The sequence below is a fragment of the Bombina bombina genome, chromosome 1 (assembly GCF_027579735.1).
Source record: "Bombina bombina isolate aBomBom1 chromosome 1, aBomBom1.pri, whole genome shotgun sequence".
Classification (NCBI taxonomy): Eukaryota; Metazoa; Chordata; class Amphibia; order Anura; family Bombinatoridae; genus Bombina; species Bombina bombina.
Window position 1 is genome coordinate 592,864,908 of NC_069499.1, and position 20,808 is coordinate 592,885,715.

General features: G+C 41.0%; 1 protein-coding gene across 1 annotated transcript in view; it reads right to left on the reverse strand.

Moving 5' to 3' along the window:
• The window catches only part of DIP2A (disco interacting protein 2 homolog A), a 311,461-nt gene that overhangs the window by 177,656 nt on the left and 112,997 nt on the right, over positions 1-20,808 (reverse strand). Inside the window, exons 19-20 of the mRNA XM_053698887.1 lie at positions 10,195-10,331; positions 9,628-9,708 (exon numbers count right to left, since the gene is read on the reverse strand). Of these exons, the coding sequence (XP_053554862.1) occupies positions 9,628-9,708; positions 10,195-10,331 (218 nt within the window). The remainder of the gene's footprint in view (positions 1-9,627; positions 9,709-10,194; positions 10,332-20,808) is intronic.

The window sequence follows — 20,808 nt, forward strand, 5'->3', positions numbered from 1 at the left end:
ACCAAAATTGGCCTAGATCAATACTTGGGGTTGTCTACTACACTACACTAAAGCTAAAACTATCCCAAAAAGCTCCCTACATGCTCCCTAATTAACCCCTTCACTGCTGGGCATAATACACGTGTGGTGCGCAGTGGCATTTAGCGGCCTTCTAATTACCAAAAAGCAACGCCAAAGTCATATATGTCTGCTATTTCTGAACAAAGGGGATCCCAGAGAAGAATTTACAACCATTTATGCCATAATTGCACAAGCTGTTTGTAAATAATTTAAGTTAGAAACCAAAAGTTTGTGAAAAAATATGTGAAAAGTGAACGATTTTTTGTATTTGATTGCATTTGGCGGTGAAATGGTGGCATGAAATATACCAAAATGGGCCTAGATCAATACTTTGGGTTGTCTACTAAAAAAAAATATATACATGTCAATGGATATTGAGAGATTCCTGAAAGATATCAGTGTTCTAATGTAACTAGCGCTAATTTTGAAAAGAAATGGTTTGGAAATAGCAAAGTGCTACTTGTATTTATGGCCCTATAGTTTACAAAAAAAGCAAAGAACATGTAAACATTGGGTATTTCTAAAATCAGGACAAAATTTAGAAACTATTTAGCATGGGTGTTTTTTTGTGGTTGTAGATGTGTAACAGATTTTGGGGGTCAAAGTTAGAAAAAGTGTGTTTTTTTCCATTTTTTCCTCATATTTTATAAAAAAATTTTATAGTAAATTATAAGATATGATGAAAATAATAGTATCTTTAGAAAGTCCATTTAATGGCGAGAAAAACGGTATATAATATGTGTGGGTACAGTAAATGAGTAAGAGGAAAATTACAGCTAAACACAAACACCTCAAAAATCTAAAAATAGCCTTGGTCCCAAACGGACAGAAAATGGAAAAGTGCTGTGGTCATTAAGGGGTTAATCTAAGTGGCCAATGTTGGCAACTGGACATCCGAACCAGATCCACATACCAAAACCTGTGAGGCCATGCTGGAGCCACCAGCAACACAAACAATTGCTCCATGATGATTTTGGAGATCACTCTTGGAAGAAGAACTAGAGGCGGGAAAATATAAGCAGGTTGATAACACCACGGAAGCCAACGCATCCACTGCTTCCGCCTGAGGATCCCTGGACCTGGACAGGTACCTGGGAAGTTTCTTATTTAGATGAGAAGCCATCAGATCTATTTCTGGAAGACCCCACATCTGAACAACCTGAGAAAAACACATCTGGATGAAGGGACCACTCCCCCGGATGTAAAGTCAGATGGCTGTGATAATCCGCCTCCCAATTGTCTATACCTGGGATATGAACCGCAGAAATTAAACAGGAGCTGGATTCCGCTTAAGTAAGTATCCAAGATACTTCTTTCATAGGTTGGGGACTGTGAGTCCCACCCTGATAATTGACATATGCCACCGTTGTGATATTTTCTGTCTGAAAACAAATAAATGGTTCTCTCTTCAACAGAGGCCAAATCTGAAGAGCCCTGAAAATCGCACAGAGTTCCAAAATATTGATTGGTAATCTCGCCTCTTGAGATTTCCAAACCCCTTATGCTGTCAGAGATCCCCAAACAGCTCCCCAACCTGAAAGACTCGCATCTGTTGTGATCACAGTCCAGGTTGGACGAACAAAAGAGGCGCCTTGAACTATACGATGGTGATCTAACCACCAAGTCAGAGATAGTCGAATATTGGGATTTAAGGATATTAATTGTGATATCCTTGTATAATCCCTGCACCATTGGTTCAACATACAAAGCTGAAGAGGTCTCATGTGAAAAGGAGCAAAGGGGATTGCCTCTGATGATGCAGTCATGAGACCTAAAACTTCCATGCACATAGCTACTGAAGGGAATGACTAAGACTGAAGGTTCCGACAGGCTGCAACCAATTTCAAACGTCTCTTGTCTATTAGAGACAGAGTCATGGACACTGAATCTATTTGGAAACCTAAAAAGGTGACCATTGTCTGAGGAATCAAAGAACTTTTTGGTAAATTGATCCTCCAACCATGTTTTCGAAGAAACAACACTAGTTGATTCTTGTGAGATTCTGCAGAATGTAAAGACTGAGCTAGTACAAAGATATCGTCCAAATATGGAAACATCACAATACCTTGCTCTCTGATTACAGAGAGTAGGGCACCAAGAACATTTGAAAAGATTCTTGGAGCTGTCGCTAGGCCAAAAAAAAAAAGAGCGACAAATTGGTAATGCTTGTCTAGAAAAGAGAATCTCAGAAACTGATAATGATCTTGATGAATCGGAATATGACATATAATGTCCTTGCTGAACAAAAGGCAGAATAGTCCTTATAGTCACCATTTTGAAAGTTGGTACCCTTACATAACGATTCAACATTTTCAAATCCAGAACTGGTCTGAATGAATTTTCTTTCTTTAGGACAATGAATAGATTTGAATAAAACCCCAGACCCTGTTCCAGAAATGGAACTGGCATGATTACCCCTGATAACTCCAGATCTAAAACACACTTCAGGAAAGCATGAGCCTTTACTGGATTTGCTGGGATGCGTGAGAGAAAATATCTTCTCACAGGAGGTCTTACTCTGAATCCTATTCGATACCCCTGAGAGACAATACTCAGAATCCATTGATTTTGGACAGAATTTGTCCAAACATCCTTGAAAGATCTTAATCTGCCCCCTACCAGCTGAGCTGAAATGAGGGCAGCACCTTCATGCGGACTTGGGGACTGGCTTTGGTTTCTTAAATGGATTTATTCCAGTTTGAAGAAGGTTTCCAATTGGAAACAGATTCCTTGGGGGAAGGATTAGGTTTCGGTTCCTTATTTTGTTGAAAGGAACGAAAACGGTTAGAAGCTTTAGATTTACCCTTAGGTTTTTTATCCTGAGGCAAAAAAACTCCCTTCCCTCCAGTGACAGTTGAAATAATCGAGTACAACTGAGAACCAAATAACTTATTACCTTGGAAAGAAAGAGATAGCAATCTAGACTTAGAAGTCATGTCAGCGTTTAAAGATTTAAGCCACAAAGCTCTTCTAGCTAAAATAGCTAAAGACATAGATTTAACATCAATTTTGATATAAAAAATGGCATCACAAATAAAATGATTAGCATGTTGAAGCAAGTGAACAATGCTATACAAATCAGAATCCAATTCTTGTTGCGCTAAATTTTCCAACCAAAAGGTTGATGCAGCTGCAATATCAGCCAAAGAAATTGCAGGCCTGAGAAGATGACCTGAATACAAATAGGCTTTCCTTAGATAAGATTAAAGTTTCCTATCTAAAGGATCTTTAAAAGAAGTTCTATCTTCCATTGTAATAGCAACCGTTTAGCAAGAGTAGACATAGCCTCATCAACTTTGGGGATCTTTTCACAAAACTCCAATGTAACTGCTGGCAAAGGATACAATTTTTTAAACCTTGAAAAAGGAATAAAAGAAGTACCAGGCCTATTCCATTCCTTAGAAATCATATCAGAAATAGCATCAGGAACTGGAAAAACCTCTGGAGTAACCACAGGAGGTTTATAAACAGAATTTAAACGTTTACTATTTTTAATATCAAGAGGACTAGTTTCCTCAATATACAATGTAATCAACACTTCTTTTAACAAAGAACGAATATACTCTATTTTAAATAAATAAGAAGATTTGTTAGTGTCAATATCTGAGGAAGGATCTTCTGAATCAGATAGATCCTCATCAGAGGAGGATAATTCAGTATGTTGTTGATCATTTGAAATTTCATCAACTTTATGAGAAGTTTTAAAATACCTTTTACGTTTATTAGAAGGCGGATGGCAGACAAAGCCTTCTGAATGGAATCAGCAATAAATTATTTTAAATTCACAGGTATCTCTTGTACATTAGATGTTAAAGGAACAGCAACAGGCAATGTACTATTACTGAAGGGCACATTATCTGCATGTAAAAGTTTATCATGACAACTATTACAAACCACAACTGGAGATATAATCTCCACAAGATTACAACAAATGCACTTAGCTTTGGTAGAACTGTTATCAGGCAGCAGAGTTCCAACAGTGATTTCTGAGACAGAATCAGATTGAGACATCTTGCAAATGTAAGAGAAAAAAACAACATATAAAGCAAAATTATCAATTTCCTTATATGGCAGTTTCAGGAATGGGAAAAAAATGCAAACAGCATAGCCCTCTGATAGAGAAAAAAGGCAAGAGGCATATAGGAATGGGGTTTTAAATAATGAAAATCTTTGGCGCCAAGTATGACGCACAACACAAACAGGAAAAAAAATTGGGGCGCTAACAACATCCGGAAATGACACACTCGTCATTGAAGACGCAACCTTGTGAAAGGACTCGGCGTCAACTAAGACGCCGGAAGTGACGAATTTGCGTCATCGAACGTTACTTTGCGCCAAAAAATCTTGTGCCAAAAACGATGCAATATACTTTGGCATTTTGTGCCCTCGCGAGCCTAATTCTGCCCACAAATATGAAAATGACAATTAAACTGGAAAAAAAAGACTATACCCCAGGTAAGAAATACATTTTCCTAAAAAATGCATTTCCCAGATATGAAACTGACAGTGTGCAAAAGGAAATATACTGAGAACCTGACTCATGGCAAATATAAGTACAATACATATATTTAGGACTTTACATAAATACAGGTAGCCCTCAGTTTACGCCGGGATTAGGTTCCAGAAGGAATGGTTGTAAATCGAAACCCAGTTTATAATGTAAGTCAATGGGAAGTGAGGGCGTTAGGTTCCAGGCCCCTCTCAAAATTGTCATAAGTAACACCTAATACATTAGTTTTAAAGCTCTGAAATGAAGACTTTACATGCTAAAGAGCATTATAAACCTAATAAAATAATCACACAACACAGTATATATAATTAAACTAAGTTAAATGAACAAAAATATTTGCTTAACAGCATTATAAACCTAATAAAAATAATCACAACACAGACTTTACTTGCATTTTTCTGCAAACAGTTCTTTCTATGCATTCCAATCTGGACTGATTTACAGACAGGAAGATCTTGTTCCTTTGAAATCTGCTCGATAGCTCAGTTCTGGTTAAACTGATTAATTTCAGCTTGCTTGGCTTGCATATCTTTACTGCAACACAAGTGGACAGCTCCACCTACTGCCTTTTTTAATCAATGCCCTGCTTCTCAATGCTTTTCAATAGCAGTCACATGACTGAAAAAAAAGGTTGTTATTCTGAAACGGTGCAAATTGAACCGTTGTAAACCGAGGGCCACTTGTACATAAAGTGCTAAACCATAGCTGAGAGTGCCTTAAGTAATGAAAACATACTTACCAAAAGACACCCATCCACATATAGCAGATAGCCAAACCAGTATTGAAACGGTTATCAGTAGAGGTAATGGAATATGAGAGTATATCGTCGATCTGAAAAGGGAGGTAGGAGATGAATCTCTACGACCGATAACAGAGAACCTATGAAATAGATCTCCCGTGAGGAAAACCATTGCATTCAATAGGTGATACTCCCTTCACATCCCTCTGACATTCACTGTACTCTGAGAGGAATCAGGCTTCAAAATGCTGAGAAGCGCATGTCAACGTAGAAATCTTAGCACAAACTTACTTCACCACCTCCATAGGAGGCAAAGTTTGTAAAAGTGAATTGTGGGTGTGGTGAGGGGTGTATTTATAGGCATTTGAGGTTTGGGAAACTTTGCCCCTCCTGGTAGGATTGTATATCCCATACGTCACTAGCTCATGGACTCTTGCCAATTACATGAAAGAAACATAATTTATGTAAGAACTTACCTGATAAATTCATTTCTTTCATATTGGCAAGAGTCCATGAGACCCACCCTTTTTCTGGTGATTATGTTTTTTTGTATAAAGCACAATTATATTTACAGTTCCTTTTTTGATGCTTTTTACTCTATACTTTTTTCTATCACCCCACTACTTGGCTATTCGTTAAACTGGGTGTGGTGAGAGGTGTATTTATAGGCATTTTGAGGTTTGGGAAACTTTGCCCCTCTTAGTAGGATTGTATATCCCATACGTCACTAGCTCATGGACTCTTGCCAATATGAAAGAAATGAATTTATCAGGTAAGTTCTTACATAAATTATGTTATGTTAGTGCTGGGCGATATAGGAAAAAATGAATATCGCGATTTTGGCCATGAATATCGCGATTTTTTTAAAATAACTGTTAAACATACATTTCTCAATAAAAATGCATTAGACAGTACATACTCTTATAAATATATGCTCACAATAAGTTTCTTGCTCCCAATTTGGACCACATGGAGACCGCCAGACTACTGCCACACCAAGGCCTGTTGCTGCTGCTGCTCCTGCCACTTCACTGCGCCATACCTCCCAACATTTCCAAATAAGAAAGAGGGAAACCCCATCACCATCCCCCTGGGCAAAAGTATTATGTATTGGGCAGGAGCAGGGATGGGAAATGGCTTAAATTCAGTCATAAATGTATATTTAAATACTATTAGCAATCACTGAGAGTAGATGCCCGATGTCTGTGCCTAAATCCTGACACACACACACTGCAGAGCATACAGATAAACACTACACAGTGTATATACATATGTACAGTCTCAAATACCCTGCAACACACATTCTGCAGAGCATACAGATAAACATGCGTACACAAACAACATACACACAGCAACATACATGCAGACACACAACAACTTTACACTTAGGAGAAAGCCATAAATGTTGCAAAAGCCAATGAAGGAATTTACATATAGACATGAGTAGGATACTCCAAAAAGTTAGGAATTACATCTACCACTTTATAGGATCCATACAATCTGTGGCTTCTTTGTCAATATTAAAAGGGAATAAAACGTATTTACCTGAAACTATAAAATATTGTAAAAAACATACTGTGTATTGTTCTAAACAGTAAAGGCTTTGATCTTATTTTGCTGCTGTTTTATCCTTAAAAAGATTAACCCTTTCCTTGCCCTGGGTAAGAGATTTAGGAGCAATACATGGTGAGGTCATGCACCAGTATAGACTGCTGGTACTGTTGTCTTCCCCTCACATATGCACAGTGAGTCCCTTGGTCTGACATCAGTGGCATTAGTGCAAATTATAAAGTGTGGGATAAAACAGGATACTGTTAAAATATGTTTGCGATGTTAGGGGGTTTATATAGTTTAATACAGTGAAAACTGCTGGCTTTTATCCATTTAAGGATATAATGGACTTGCACTAAATGAAAAACATTTTATTTTAAAAACAAAAGAAAGGAACCTATTGCACATATAACTATTCAAAACATATATATATATATATATATATATATATATATATATATATATATATTCAGACATGTGCTTTCTTAGTCCCTGCTATGTGATTTACAGACAAAAGACCTCACTGGGTCATTCAAGCAGCCAATTCAAGGAGCAGGGAGGAGAGCTGGGGGAAGAGAGAGCGGGCAGCATGGTGCTGCTGTAAATATGTCAAAAACTAAAGTTGTTTTAGGCAGTAGCTGCCGCAATAGTTCAAACGGCTGAGATAGCAGCTCATCCTACCCTCTTGCTTACCCTCCAGATCTGTGGGTGATAGTGCAAGTAGAAGCTACTGCTACAATACTAACTAAGAATCCAAGCTAAAAACTGAATCCAAGCTAAATCAGGCTGAGCACTCCAGTCACTCCTGACAGTCCCTCATTACAGGCTCAGAGTGAAATAGCCCGCCCCTTGCTGCAAGCCTGAACTCCGCCCCCATTCCTCTGCTAAAGACAAGAGCCGACTACTGGCTCTGTGAGGAGGGAGCTGCAGGAAATTAACAGAATCTGTGCAGGCAGGGCGGGACAAATGGCTTGACAGACATTTTTTTTTTCTTTAAAAAAAAATCGCATACCCTGGCGGTTTCATATTTTAAATCGCGATTAATCGCATCCTGCGATTAATCGTGCAGCCCTAATATATATATATATAAATATATACAGTATATATGAACTGTCCCAAGGTTACGTACATATATATAAATAATATATATATATATATATATATATCACCTAAATGGGGCTTATAGAGTGCCAAATAAAAGGCACTGAGCTACAAGAGAAGATGCAAAAGGAAGCCAAAACTAGTGCTGAAACATAACAGCAGAGGATCTGGAATATGAGTATATCAACGAACCAACAGGGAGGAGGTAAAGGACAAGTCCCTCTCACACCCGTGAAAAGACGTGATTAAATCCTAACCAGTGAAATATATGACAACCTATACTCCAAATATCATTGTTCTGAGGGGAAATGGGTCTCAACTCTGAGAACCCCTCTCTCTGAAGAATCAAATGCACATCTTCATTCTTCAACCTCAACAGCGGAGGCAAGATCAAGACTGAGGTACAGGTGAGGTGGGAGGGGGTTGGAAAGCTTTGCCTCCTCCTACTTGTAGGGAAGAGAAATTCCCAGGAGTAATGGATTGTGGACTCTCACCACCTATATGAAAGAAAACGTGACTATGTTGCACATGCCAGATGCATGCTTCCTTGGAAGTCCTGAGGCCTGCATTCTGATTGGATTCTTAAAGTCTCTTTACAATGGGATGTGATTAATGAGGAAATTTTGAGGTAAATTATCTGCCTTTTTTAGATGTTAGAGATGTTCAGGTGATATTTCATAGGCAGCTTTTTAATGACATGCTGCCTCACTTTTAAGTTTCAAGCGATTCAACATAGTTAATGCAGGTCCCTGGGATACAAAATCTCACAGGAGAGAGTAAGATTAACAGGGGAGCACTTAGCACGGATATACATTTTTAAGTATGAAGTGAATACAAATTAAACAAATGTTTTGATTACAGTTTAACTTGTATTTGCCTCTTGTTTAGTAATATTACTTTTCTGTCAGTTAAATAAATGTATTGTGAACAAACTTCACCTGCTTACAGCTCGCTACATAAATATATAGTATACTTTATTAGTATCTCTGCTGAATAAAAGTGTGTAAGGGGGAGAGGAATAAGAGGGTGTGAAGCAGACAGTGAAGAGACGGGGTGAATAGGAAGCTGTGTGAGAGGGTGAAGAGGATAGTGGATATCAGGGAGATGGGAAGAGAGGTTGAGAAGGCTGTATTTGAGTAGAGAGGGCTAAGAGGATGAACAGAAGCCGGTGTGTGAGTGTTAGTTGGATTGAGAGGGTAAATAGGGTGTGAGGGAAAGAATGGTGAGAAGATGAGTTAGAGGGAGTGGTAAAAAAACATGTTGTATGGGGTGGTGGAGATGAGTGTGTGAGGAGGAGATTGTGTGTAAGGTGGGAGGATGAGGAGATGGCTCCATGAGGGAATGAAAATGTGAACAGGAACTTATATAATGGACAGTGAGCTTAGATGGTGCAGATTATGCTATATATCATAGATGTCAAATAATGATGTAATTGATGATGTCAACAATGTCATCAGTGAAGCTCCCAAGGTAGGAGTGGGGGCTGTTTAATTTAGAAATGTCCTTGCTTTTAAACGTTTTATAGAAAACAAACTCTGGGTTTAACGTTAAGTTATTTTGCTTAGTAAGATAGATACACACATACACATAGTTAAAATGTTCGAATAGAAGAACAGCATATAAGAACTGGACTATCAGACACAAGCTGAGTTTAGTTGATACTCACTGGTCCAACAAAGCCAAGTAGCCCAGTTCTGGTAAATGGTTGGTCTCCCACAGTTTCTCCACTAGCAGTCACAGGGATAGCCTAATATGCAGAAACATGAAACCATCACATCCATGAAGAGTTTTCACCCAAAACAATTACTTTTTCCTTAAAGGAATACTGAACTCAATTTTTTTCTTTCATTGTTCAGATAAAGCATGCAATCTGAAGCAACTTTCTAATTTACTACCATTATCAATTTTTCTTTGTTCTCTTGGTATCTTTACCAAGGAATGTAAGCTAACTGGCACATTTTTGGTTCAGAATCCTGGATAGCTCTTGCTGATTGGTAGCTGCATTTAGCCACCAATCAGCAAGTGCTACCCAGGTGCTGAACCAAATATGGGCCAGCACATAAGCTTACAGTCCTGCTTTTTCAAATAAAGATACCAAGAGAACGTAGAAAAAATTATAATAGGAGTAAATTAGAAACTTGTTTAACATTGCATGCTCTATCAGAATCATGAAATAAAAAAATTGGGTTCAGTATCTCTTTAATCTCAAGATGTAATCCTCAAAAACTTGTACCTCAAAGACATTTTTAGTGATTCCTTGTAGACCATAATATGATGTTCCCGTACAACTGGAGGAAACACACAATTCTCCCACCTCATCGGTCTTGCATAAGTAAGGTGTTCCTTCTACTTTCACAGCACAGATACTAGCTGAGGAGCAAAGACAGTCAGCAATTTCAAACCAAAGAAATTATGCTTACCAGATAAATTCCTTTTCTTCCTGACAGGGAGAGTCCACAACTTCATTCCTTACTGTTGGGAAATACAACACCTGGCCACCAGGAAGCAAAGATACCCCAGCCAGAGGCTTAAATATCCCTCCCACTTTCCCTATCCCCCAGTCATTCTGCCAAGGAAACAAGGAAAAGTAGGAGAAACATCAGGGTATAAAGGTGCCAAAAGAAAATTTTTAAAAAGGAGCCGCCCAACAAAAAATTATTTACGGGGGGTTCGTGGACTCTCCCTGCCAGGAAGGAAAGGAATGTATCTGGTAAGCATAAATTATGTTTTCCTTCCAAAAGGCAGGATGAGTCCACAACTTCATTCCTTACTGTTGGAAAAACTATACCCAAGCTCCAGAGGACACTGAATGAATAACGGGAGGGAACAAAAAAAAAAAAAAAAAGGGACGGACCCTATTCTGAGGGCACCACAGCCTGCAAAACTTTTCTCCTAAAAGCTGCTTAAGCCGAAGTAAACACATCAAACTTGGAAAATTTAGAAAAAGTGTGCAAGGACAACCAGGTAGCCGCCTTACAAATCTGATCCATAGAGGCTTCGTTCTTAAAAGCCCAGGAGGAAGCCACTGCTCTAGTGGAATGAGCCGTTATCCTCTAAGGAGGCTGTCGCCCCCGCTCTCTCATAAGCTAAGTGAATAACACTCCTCAACCAGAAAGATAGGGAAGTCGTAGAAGCCTTCTGCCCTTTACGCTTCTCCGTATAGATGACAAACAAAGAGGAAGATTGTCTGAATTCCTTAGTAGCCTGAAGATAGAACTACAAAGCATGAACCACATCTAGATTTTGAAGCAAGCATCCTTCGCTAAAGGAGAAATAGGACACAAGGAAGGAACATCAATTTCTTGATTAATGTTACGATCCAACACCAGCTTAGGGAGCAACCCTAATTTAGTATGTAAAACCGCCTTATCAGCATGGAAAACAAGATAAGGGGAATCATATTGCAAAGCAGAAATATCAGAAACTCTGAGCGCAGAGGAAATAGCCAGCAAAAAAAGAACCTTCCAAGATAACAATTTAATGTCAACAGTATGCATAGGCTCAAACGGAGCCTGCTGCTAAACACTAAGAACAAGATTTAGGCTCCAAGGCGGAACCCCAGATCTAAACACAGGTCTGATCCTAGTCAGAGCCTCAACAAAGGACTGCACATCCGGAAGCTCAGCCAATCTCTTGTGCAGTAACACCGACAGGGCTGATATCTGTCCCTTCAGGGAACTAGCAGATAGATCCTTCTCCAGTCCATCCTGGAGAAAAGATAAAATTCTGGCAACCTTAACATTATCAGAAGAGAGAGAACAGCACTATGCCTTTTCACAGAGAAAAAAATATCCTGTAGCATATCAGTCTGACACTGCCCAATGACAGTCCAGCGCCAAAATACCAGGCAATTCTTCTCTGAACAAGAAAAAAAACAACGATTGTTTCGGCCATCTGTGGGCCTCGTCATTGAGGTGCAGTTGTATCACTCTAAGGGCATGCGTGCAAGGAGTCCACGTCTGGTTTCCCCCATCACTCTTAGAGAGACCCAAGAGTAATTTGCATAAATATCAGAAGAGAGATAACAGCACTCCTGAGATGAAACAAAAGCTAGAATAACTTCCATTCCTGTTCATTTCCATTGCAACCAAGGGTGCACAATCTTTTAGCACACTTAACATTATGCCACGCTCTTCACACCAGTACAGTTAAGTCCTCCACACTTTATGGTAGATACGACAGGTAACTGGCTTACGAGCTTGAACCAGAGTGTCGATAATACTCTCAGAGAACCCTCTCTTGGCTAAAACTAAGCATTCAATCTCCACGCAGTCAGCCTCAGAGAATCTAGATTTTGATAAACGAAGGTACCCCGTATCAGCAGACCTCTGTGACAAGGTAACCTCCCCTGAGGAGATGAGGACATCCCCACCAGATCTGCAAACCACGTCCTTCGCTGCCACGATGGAGCAATCAGAATTACTGATGCTCGCTCCTGCTTGATCCAAGCCACCACACAAGGGAGAAGCGGCAATAAAGGAAAAATACATATGTGTCTGAACCTCTATGGTACTGATAGGGCATCTTTCCATTCCACCTGAAGATCCCTTGACCTCGACCCGTACCTGGGTAGCTTGGTATTGAGACGGGATGTCATGAGATTTATCTCTGGCATCCCCCACTCGCTGCATATCTCTGCAAACACCTCATGGTGGAGAGACCATTCCCCTGGGTAAAAGGATTGCCTGCTGAGGAAGTCCACCTCCCAGTTGTCCACACCCAGAATGTGGATCGCTGACAGCGTACATCTGTCAGTCTTCGCCCACTCTAGTATCGGAAATACTTCTCTCATCGCCAAGCAACTTCTTGTTCTCCCTTGCTGGTTGAAGAAGGCAACCGAGGTTATATTGTCTGACTGGAATCTGAAAATGGAACGAACCCAGAAGGGACCAAAGCCTTCAAGGCATTGAAGATTGCCACGAAGTTCCAATATATTGATCGGGAGGACTCCTCCTAAGTCCACAGTCCTTGTGATCTCTTGGCACCCTATACGGCTCCCCAGCCAGAAAGGCTTGTTTCCGTAGTCACAATCTCCCAGGACGGTCTCAAGAAGCATGTGCCTTGGGACAGATGATCTGGACAGAGCCACCAAGAGAGCTTGGTTGTCCAGCACTGTTGAGATAGATCTGAATGGTCGCAGTTCCATTGTCCAGCATGCATAGTTGTAAGGGTCTGAGATGGAATCTGGCAAAAGGAATAATGTCTATACAGGACACCATGAGTCAGATCACCTCCATACACTGAGCCACTGAGGGTCTCAAGGAGGCCTGGAGGGCAAGACATGCAGTAGTTAGCTTGCAACGTTTCTGATCTGTGAGGAATATTCTCATGGATGTGGAGTCTATTATTGTTCCCAGGAAATTCACCCTTGTACTTGGAGTAAGAGAACTCTTTTTGAAGTTTATCTTCCATCCATGTGATCGAAGAAGACTGAGAAGGGACTACGAATGTTCTTCCGCTAGACGAAAAGATGGTGCCTGCACCAAGATATCGTCCAGGTAAGGCGCTACTGCAATACCTTGTGTTCTGGCGACAGCTAGAAGAGCCCCCAGAACCTTCAAAAACATCCTTGGAGCAGTAGCTAGGCAAAACGGAAGAGCTATGAACTGGAAGTGCTGGTCCAGAAAGGCAAACCTCAGGAACTGAAAATGTTCCCTGTGTATCGGAACGTGAAGGTATGCATTCTTCAGCTCTATGGTGGTCATAAACTGTCCTTCCTGAACTAAAGGAAGGATTCTTGAAAGAGGCAACACTCAGAAACTTATTTAGGCACTTTAAGTCCAGAATTGGACGGAAAGTTCCCTCCTTTTTTGAAACCATGAAAAGGTTTGAATAAAACCCCAAACCTCTTTCTGCTGTAGGTACCATGACAATTACTCCTAGAGAGGCGAAATCCCATACGCAACCTAAGAAGGCAGCCCTCTTTTCTGGTCTTGTAGACAGACTGTAGAGTAGGAATCTGCCCCTGGGCGGATGAGACTTGAATCCTATCCTGATAACCTCCAGGACCCAAGGATCCTGTACATCCTGGAACCAAGCATCATAAAATCTTTCCCTTGAAGGGAAGAGAAAGGTGTCTGGATTTAGAAGTCATATCCGCAGACCAATACTTTAACCAGAGAGCCCGGTGGGCTAGGACCGCAAAGCCAGAGGCTTTTGCATTTAGGTGAATAATCTGCATATTCGCGTCACAGATGAAGGAGTTAGCAATTCTCAGAGCCTTAATTCCTCGAGGGGAGTCTCCACCTCAATGAGCTCCGACAGAGTGCCGCACTAGTAGGTAGCTGCTCCAGCAACCACGGCTACAGCTACCGCCAGTTGAAATAAAAACCCTGTATGTTGAAACACCTTTCTCAGAAAAGTTTCCGTTTTCTTATCCATAGGCTCTCTAAAAGAAGAACTAGCCTACAGAGGGATAGTAGTATGCTTAGCCAGCGTAGAAATAGCGCCATCCACCTTAGGGATAGAGCCCCACAAATCCAATTGAGAGTCAGGGACCGGGAATAATTATTTTAAAGTAGACCAGGGGGAAAAAGAAGATCCTATTCTTTCCCATTCGTTACTAATAATGTTCGCCATCTTAACTGGCACAGGAAAAGTCTTCATAACCCATGTCTAGTTTAGGGATCTTAGGTCCCTCAGGGAGTGTAGCCTCTGGAACCTCTAGAGTAGACAGAACCTCCTTTAAACAAAAACGCAGATGCTCAATTTTAAATCTAAAGGAGGATTCCTTCGCTGAAGGAGGTTTAGAAACTTAAGTATCCGACTCAGAAAGTTCCCCCTCTGAAGCTACAGAGGTAAAAACTCATCCTCGGATAGCTGGGACATAGAAGCTAAATCCGACAAATATTTAGATGACTCTAGGTCAGGAGAACTATGTTTAACTTTTCTCTTACGTTTGCTAGAGCGAGGTAAGGCACTCAGGGCCGCAGACACCGCTGATTGTAACTGCGCAGTAAAGTCCGCCTGAAAAAAAACCCCTCTAGATGGAGAATTAGTTGAGCCGCGGGGAACTGTATGTGGAGCGGGTAGTGTAGAAAGTGTAGTAATCTCTCGGGACACAGATTCCTGAGAGGTAGACGGCTCAGATGGGCAAAAACTCTCACATTAAAGCAGTTATAAATAACCCCTTGCTGTTCAAATAATCTCCCTGAAAGAGATAATAACCCTTGATCCTATTGAGGCATAAAGGAGCCACACTGTGACCCTGTATAGCAAAAGTATATATATTAGGGTTGCACTGATACCGATACTACTAGATTTCCAGCTCTGGCTAAAATGGCCCAAAAATATCTTTCTGCCCCATGCAGTAGTGTGAAAAGTGAAAGACTGTTCAACTTAGAGTCAAACCTTCATACAAATGTCAGATTGATGTTATATAACAGCCCTACAACCCAATTGCATCACCCCTTTAAATTTAAAATTTTATTGTAATATTTTTTATATATAAACATGTTCAGTGAACTTTGTGACAAATAAAACTGTTTTATTATTTCATAATGTCTTTTGAATTACAGTCCTTTATAATTATAAAGAAGTAATCTTAAATAATTGGTATTGTGCTTGGTAAACTGTCACATGGCATTAAAAAAAAAAGTATCGGTAATTGGTATCGGCAAGTATTTGAAAACAAGTATCGGTACTTGTACTCGGTGATAAAAAAAATGGTATTGGTGCAACCCTAACATATATATTAGGGTTGCACCAATACCATTTTTTTAAGACTGAGTACAAGTACTGATACCAATTACCGATACTTTTTTAAGTCATGTGACAGTGTCCCAAGCACAATACCGACTAATGAGTTAAAGGGACATTCAAGTCCAAAAAAAACTTATTTTTCAAATAGGGCATGTAATTTTAAACAACTTTCCAATTTACTTTTAACAACAATTTTGCTTTGTTCTCTTGGTATTCTAGTTGAAAGCAAACCTAGGAAGACTCATATGATAATTTCTAAGCCCTTGAAGCCCGCCTCTATTTTATTTACTTTTCACAGCAGGGGAGAGCAAGCTCATGTAGGCCATATAGATAGCATTGTGATCACGCCCGTGGCTAGTGGCAGACACTGCACTAATTGGCTAAAATGCAACTATATGCAAAATAACTAAAATTCATGTGATTAGGGGCGGTCAGAAGATGCTTAGATACAAGTTAGTCACAGAAGTAAAAAGTGTATTAATATAACAGTGTTTGTTTTGCAAAAAACTGGGGAATGGGTAATAAAGGGATTATCTATCTTTGTAAACAACAAAAATTCTGGTGTTGACTGTCCCTTTAAGATAGCTTCTTTATAATTATGAAGAACTGTAACTCAAAAGACATTAAAATAATAAAACAGTTTTATTTGCTTGTTGTCACAAAGTTGTAAAAACTCGTAGAAATTTCACAGAACATGTTTATAAATAAAAATATTACATTAAAATATATTCATAACAACAACAATAAATAACAAAATATCACAACCAACCAAAAGTGCAATACAGTAAAATATATACCAGTGCACTGTTTAAACATGGGGAACACTATGGGCTAGCTTACATTTGACTGGCAAGCTTTACCAATGCTCTCATTGCATGTCCAACTCCATTAAAGTCTATTGAGTTGGAAATGTGAACAGAGCATTGGTAAAGCTTATATATCAAATGTAATCTAAATCTAGTCCTATTATTGTAAGATGTGTGTTCATAGGAATTAACTTAATTTTTCCTATGAACACTCTTCCTGCAATTATATAAGCTAAGGATGTTCACCATAGTACAGTATGTTTTGAGCATAATTGTGCAAGATAAGAACTAGCAGTATAACAGGCAATCTAGCAATTATAATCATTTTTCAAAAGTTAGTGGTAAGTTCTTTTTAAGGAACAGAAGCATCTCTGTATGTTCAGCTATACGTCTGTTTCTGCTATCAGTAATGTTGTTTGATGCTAAGCTGAACAGTCTTTCACTTTCAGCACTACTGAATGGGGCAAAAAGATAATTTTGGGCCATTTTAGCCAGAGCTGGAAATCTCAGTTTATTATCTGCCCAGTACTTCAGGGCTTTGTCTGAACGAGGTACAGTGATCTCTCTTACAATAATACAATACAACAGCAATTTGTATTGGCCGAACAGAAGTGAACCATTTTTAGTTGAGTCTCCACTACAGCTTAAAATTAAATGGGAACTTGCAGTTTGAAAAAACTCCCCAAGATAGCGTATGGGTAGGAAGTGGTGGTATCGGTATAAGTATCGGTGCATTTGCATGAGTAGAAGTACTCGTGCAAATACTTGGTATCGGCACCGATACCGATACTAGTATCGGTGCAACCCTTATATATATATATATATATATATATATATATAAAACAGTCTTACCTCCAGGATCCATGTTGTGGAACAGGCACAGCCTCTCAAGTGTGACAGTCTTGCAGCGATGCTTCTGACATGAACTTGAGTGTGTAACAGCAAGCAGTGAAACTTGTCAATACTGATTGCTCAGGAGCTGTTAGGCGACAATCTTGATGGGTTTGTAGAAAAACTTTCCCTGCATCTCCAGACTCTAAACTTTCATCAATACTCTCACTGAGAGGTTGACATGATTACTTAAAACTCCAGTCCTTTCTTGAAGGGAACATACCCATTACAGGACTATCCAAATCTTCTGACACTTCTCTGCCACCTCCTATAGTGACGAAAAGCAAAGAATGACTGGGGGATAGGGGAAGTGTGAGGGATATTTAAGCCTTTGGCTGGGGTGTCTTTGCCTCCTCCTGGTGGCCAGGTGTTGTATATCCCAACAGTAAGGAATGAAGTCGCGGACTCTCCCTGCCTTATGGAAGTAAACACTATATGTCATGTCAAAATTAAACTTTCATGATAGGGAATGCAATTTTAAATCAACTTTCCAACTTACTTTTATCATCAAATTGCCTTTGTTCTCTTGGTATTCTTTGTAGTAAGCTAAACCTAGGTAGGCTCAAAGTGATTTCTAAGCCATCCAAGGCCAAGTCTTATCTCAGTCTATTTTGACAGTTTTTCATGGTTAAACCGTGCTAGTTCATGTGTGCCAAATAGAGAACATACTCACTCCAATGGAGTCAGCACTGTTTGTCTAAAATGCAAGTGTGTCAAAAGAACTGCTAAAAGGGGGCAGTCTGCAGAGGCTTAGATATAAGGTAATCACAGAGGTAAAAACAAAATTTATGCTTACCTGATAAATTTCTTTCTTTACAGGCATGGAGAGTCCACAATGCCATTCCAATTACTAGTGGGATATGGCCAGCAGGAGGAGGCAAAGAGCAAAGTGTAACGTCTTAATGTCAAGAGAATGCAAAGGCTTGAACGGAGCCCCCTGCAAAACCTTCAGAACCAGATTCAAACTCAAAGGAGGAGCAGAATGTCTAAACACAGGCCTGATCCTGGACAGAGCCTGAACAAAAGACTGTATATCAGAGAGCTCAGCGAGCTTCTTGTGTAACAACACAGATAGAGCCAAAATCTGTCCCCTTAAGGAACTAGTGGCAAGTCCCTTCTCCAAACCATCCTGGAGGAATGAAAGAATCCTGGATACCCAGACCTTATGCCAGGAATATCCACGAGTTTCACACCAGAGTAAGTAGGTCCTCCACACCTTGTGATAGATGCGACAGGTGACCGTCTTTCTGGTTTGAATGAGAGTATCAATCACCCTCTCAGAAAATCCTTTTCTGATTAAGACTAAGCGTTCAATCTCCACGCAGTCAGCCTCAGAGAATCTAGATTCTGATGCACAAAAAGACCCTGTACCAGCAGATCCCTGCGACAGGGCAACCTCCATGGAGGGGATGTTGACATCCCCACTAGATCCGCAAAACCACGTCCTCCGCGGCCACGACGGAGCAATCAGAATAGTTGATGTTTTGCTCCTGCTTGATGCGTGCCACTACACAAGGTAGAAGTGGTAACGGTGGAAATATGTAAACTAGGTTGAATCCCCAAAGCACTGCTAAAGCATCTATCAGTTCCGCCTGGGGATCCCTGGACCCCAACATGTATCTGGGTTGCTTGAAGTTGAGTCTTGACGCCATGAGATCTATCTCCGGAGTCCTCCAACTGTCGATCTGACACCACCTTAGGGAGAAAACCCAATTTATTACGAAGGACCGCCTTACCTGCATGAAAAATAAGGTACGAGAATCACACTGCAGAGCTGAAAGCTCAGAAACTCTGCAAGCGGAAGAAATAGCAAGAAGAAACAAAACCTTCCAAGATAACAATTTAATATCAACAACATGCATTGGCTCAAATGGAGATTAAGGCTCCAAGGAGGAGCAACAGGTTTAAAAACAGGCTTGATTCTGACCAGAGCCTGAACAAAAGCTTGAACATCTGGCAGACCTGCAAGACTGTTACAAACTGCTATTTGTGACTGGCCCTTTGAATGGAAGGTTGCCCTGCTTCCCTGGATTTTGGAGAAGCCTATTTGCCAGCCTCCTTCCTCATGACTATGGCCCCTGGAAGATTGTGCCCCTGAGAGTATATTGACTTTTGTTGGGTGTGTGTGGCCCTTTGGGAAACGTCTGGGGACATATTGTGACTCTGGTGAACAATGCCCCCTTTAAGACTATGTCCCCAGACCTGTGAAATGACTTGTCCCTGGCTTTCTCCCACTTGGTTCAGTTTCATTGTGTGCAATTAAGAGTTAAATTTTGTTCAGCTTCAAGAAACCTATTCTACATACAAGTCTGCTGGGATTAGCTCTAATTAGGTTTAGTGATCAACTTTCCCATTGTCTAATCAGACTAGTATTGATAAGGTGGACTGCATTGTTTTATTGTGTGTAATGTTATCTGCTGAAGTAAATGTTGTGGCCTGTCAAAGGGAGTGTCTCTCTATCTAATATCAAATGTGTGATGGGGGATTTTATGCCTCCCCCTGAGAGTGTCCTGTTTGCATGTAACCTCAATAAAAAGGAGGCTGTGTGCTCCAGCACATGAGACCTTTTTTCTGTCCCTCTAACTTGCAGCTTTGACTCATGTTTGTAGGGGACAGCTTATAATCACTACAGGGATTGCTGACTATGGTGCTGATGATTCTTTGGTGAGCGCTAGGAGCATCCTTTTCTACGGTCCAACTTCCAGCCAGCCTGGAGGCAACCGTAACATTTGGCGGCAGCGGTGGGATAGCATCCTAGCGCAAGGAGCAGCACCACAACAGCACTGGTATCGTAGGAGAGTTATTGAGGGCAACGCTAGCCACTGCGCAGCGTCCCTACCTACAGCAGCATGGAGCTGACAAGACACTATTCAGAACCCTGTGAAGAGCACCTCAACCTGATCCGTCGCTATGAGGGCGCGGATTTCGTTCCAGAGGTAAAGAGGCGGCTAGTCCGATATGGTCCAGACCCTGCACAGGAGGTAGTCAGTCGCATCATCCGGGAATTGGATACGGAGAACAAAGCGGCACGAGCCTTTGAGCGCCAACTGTGGAGTTTGAGGGTCTGGACACCTGGTCTCCAGCGAGAAAGTGAGTCACAGGGAGCGGAGAGCAACGACCTCCCTTCCCAGCGGCAGCCAGAGTTACAGGGAGAGGAGAGCAGCGACCTCCCTCCCCAGCGGCAGTATACTGTGCAGAGGGAAGAGACAACCAGTCCCCTTCCCCAGCCAGAGATACCAGAGGCAGCAGGCCTCATAGACTGGTCCTGGGAGGACCCCCAGCAGGCAGGTGGAGATGGGACCGCAGTCTCTCTACCGGCCCTACAGGGATGCTGGGCAGGTGGCCCAGATCCCCAGCGACAGACCCAGCTACAGGGAGGGGAGAGCATCGACCTCCCTCCCCAGCCGGAGTGTGCCTTCCAGGGAGAGGAGACAACCGGTCTCTCTCCC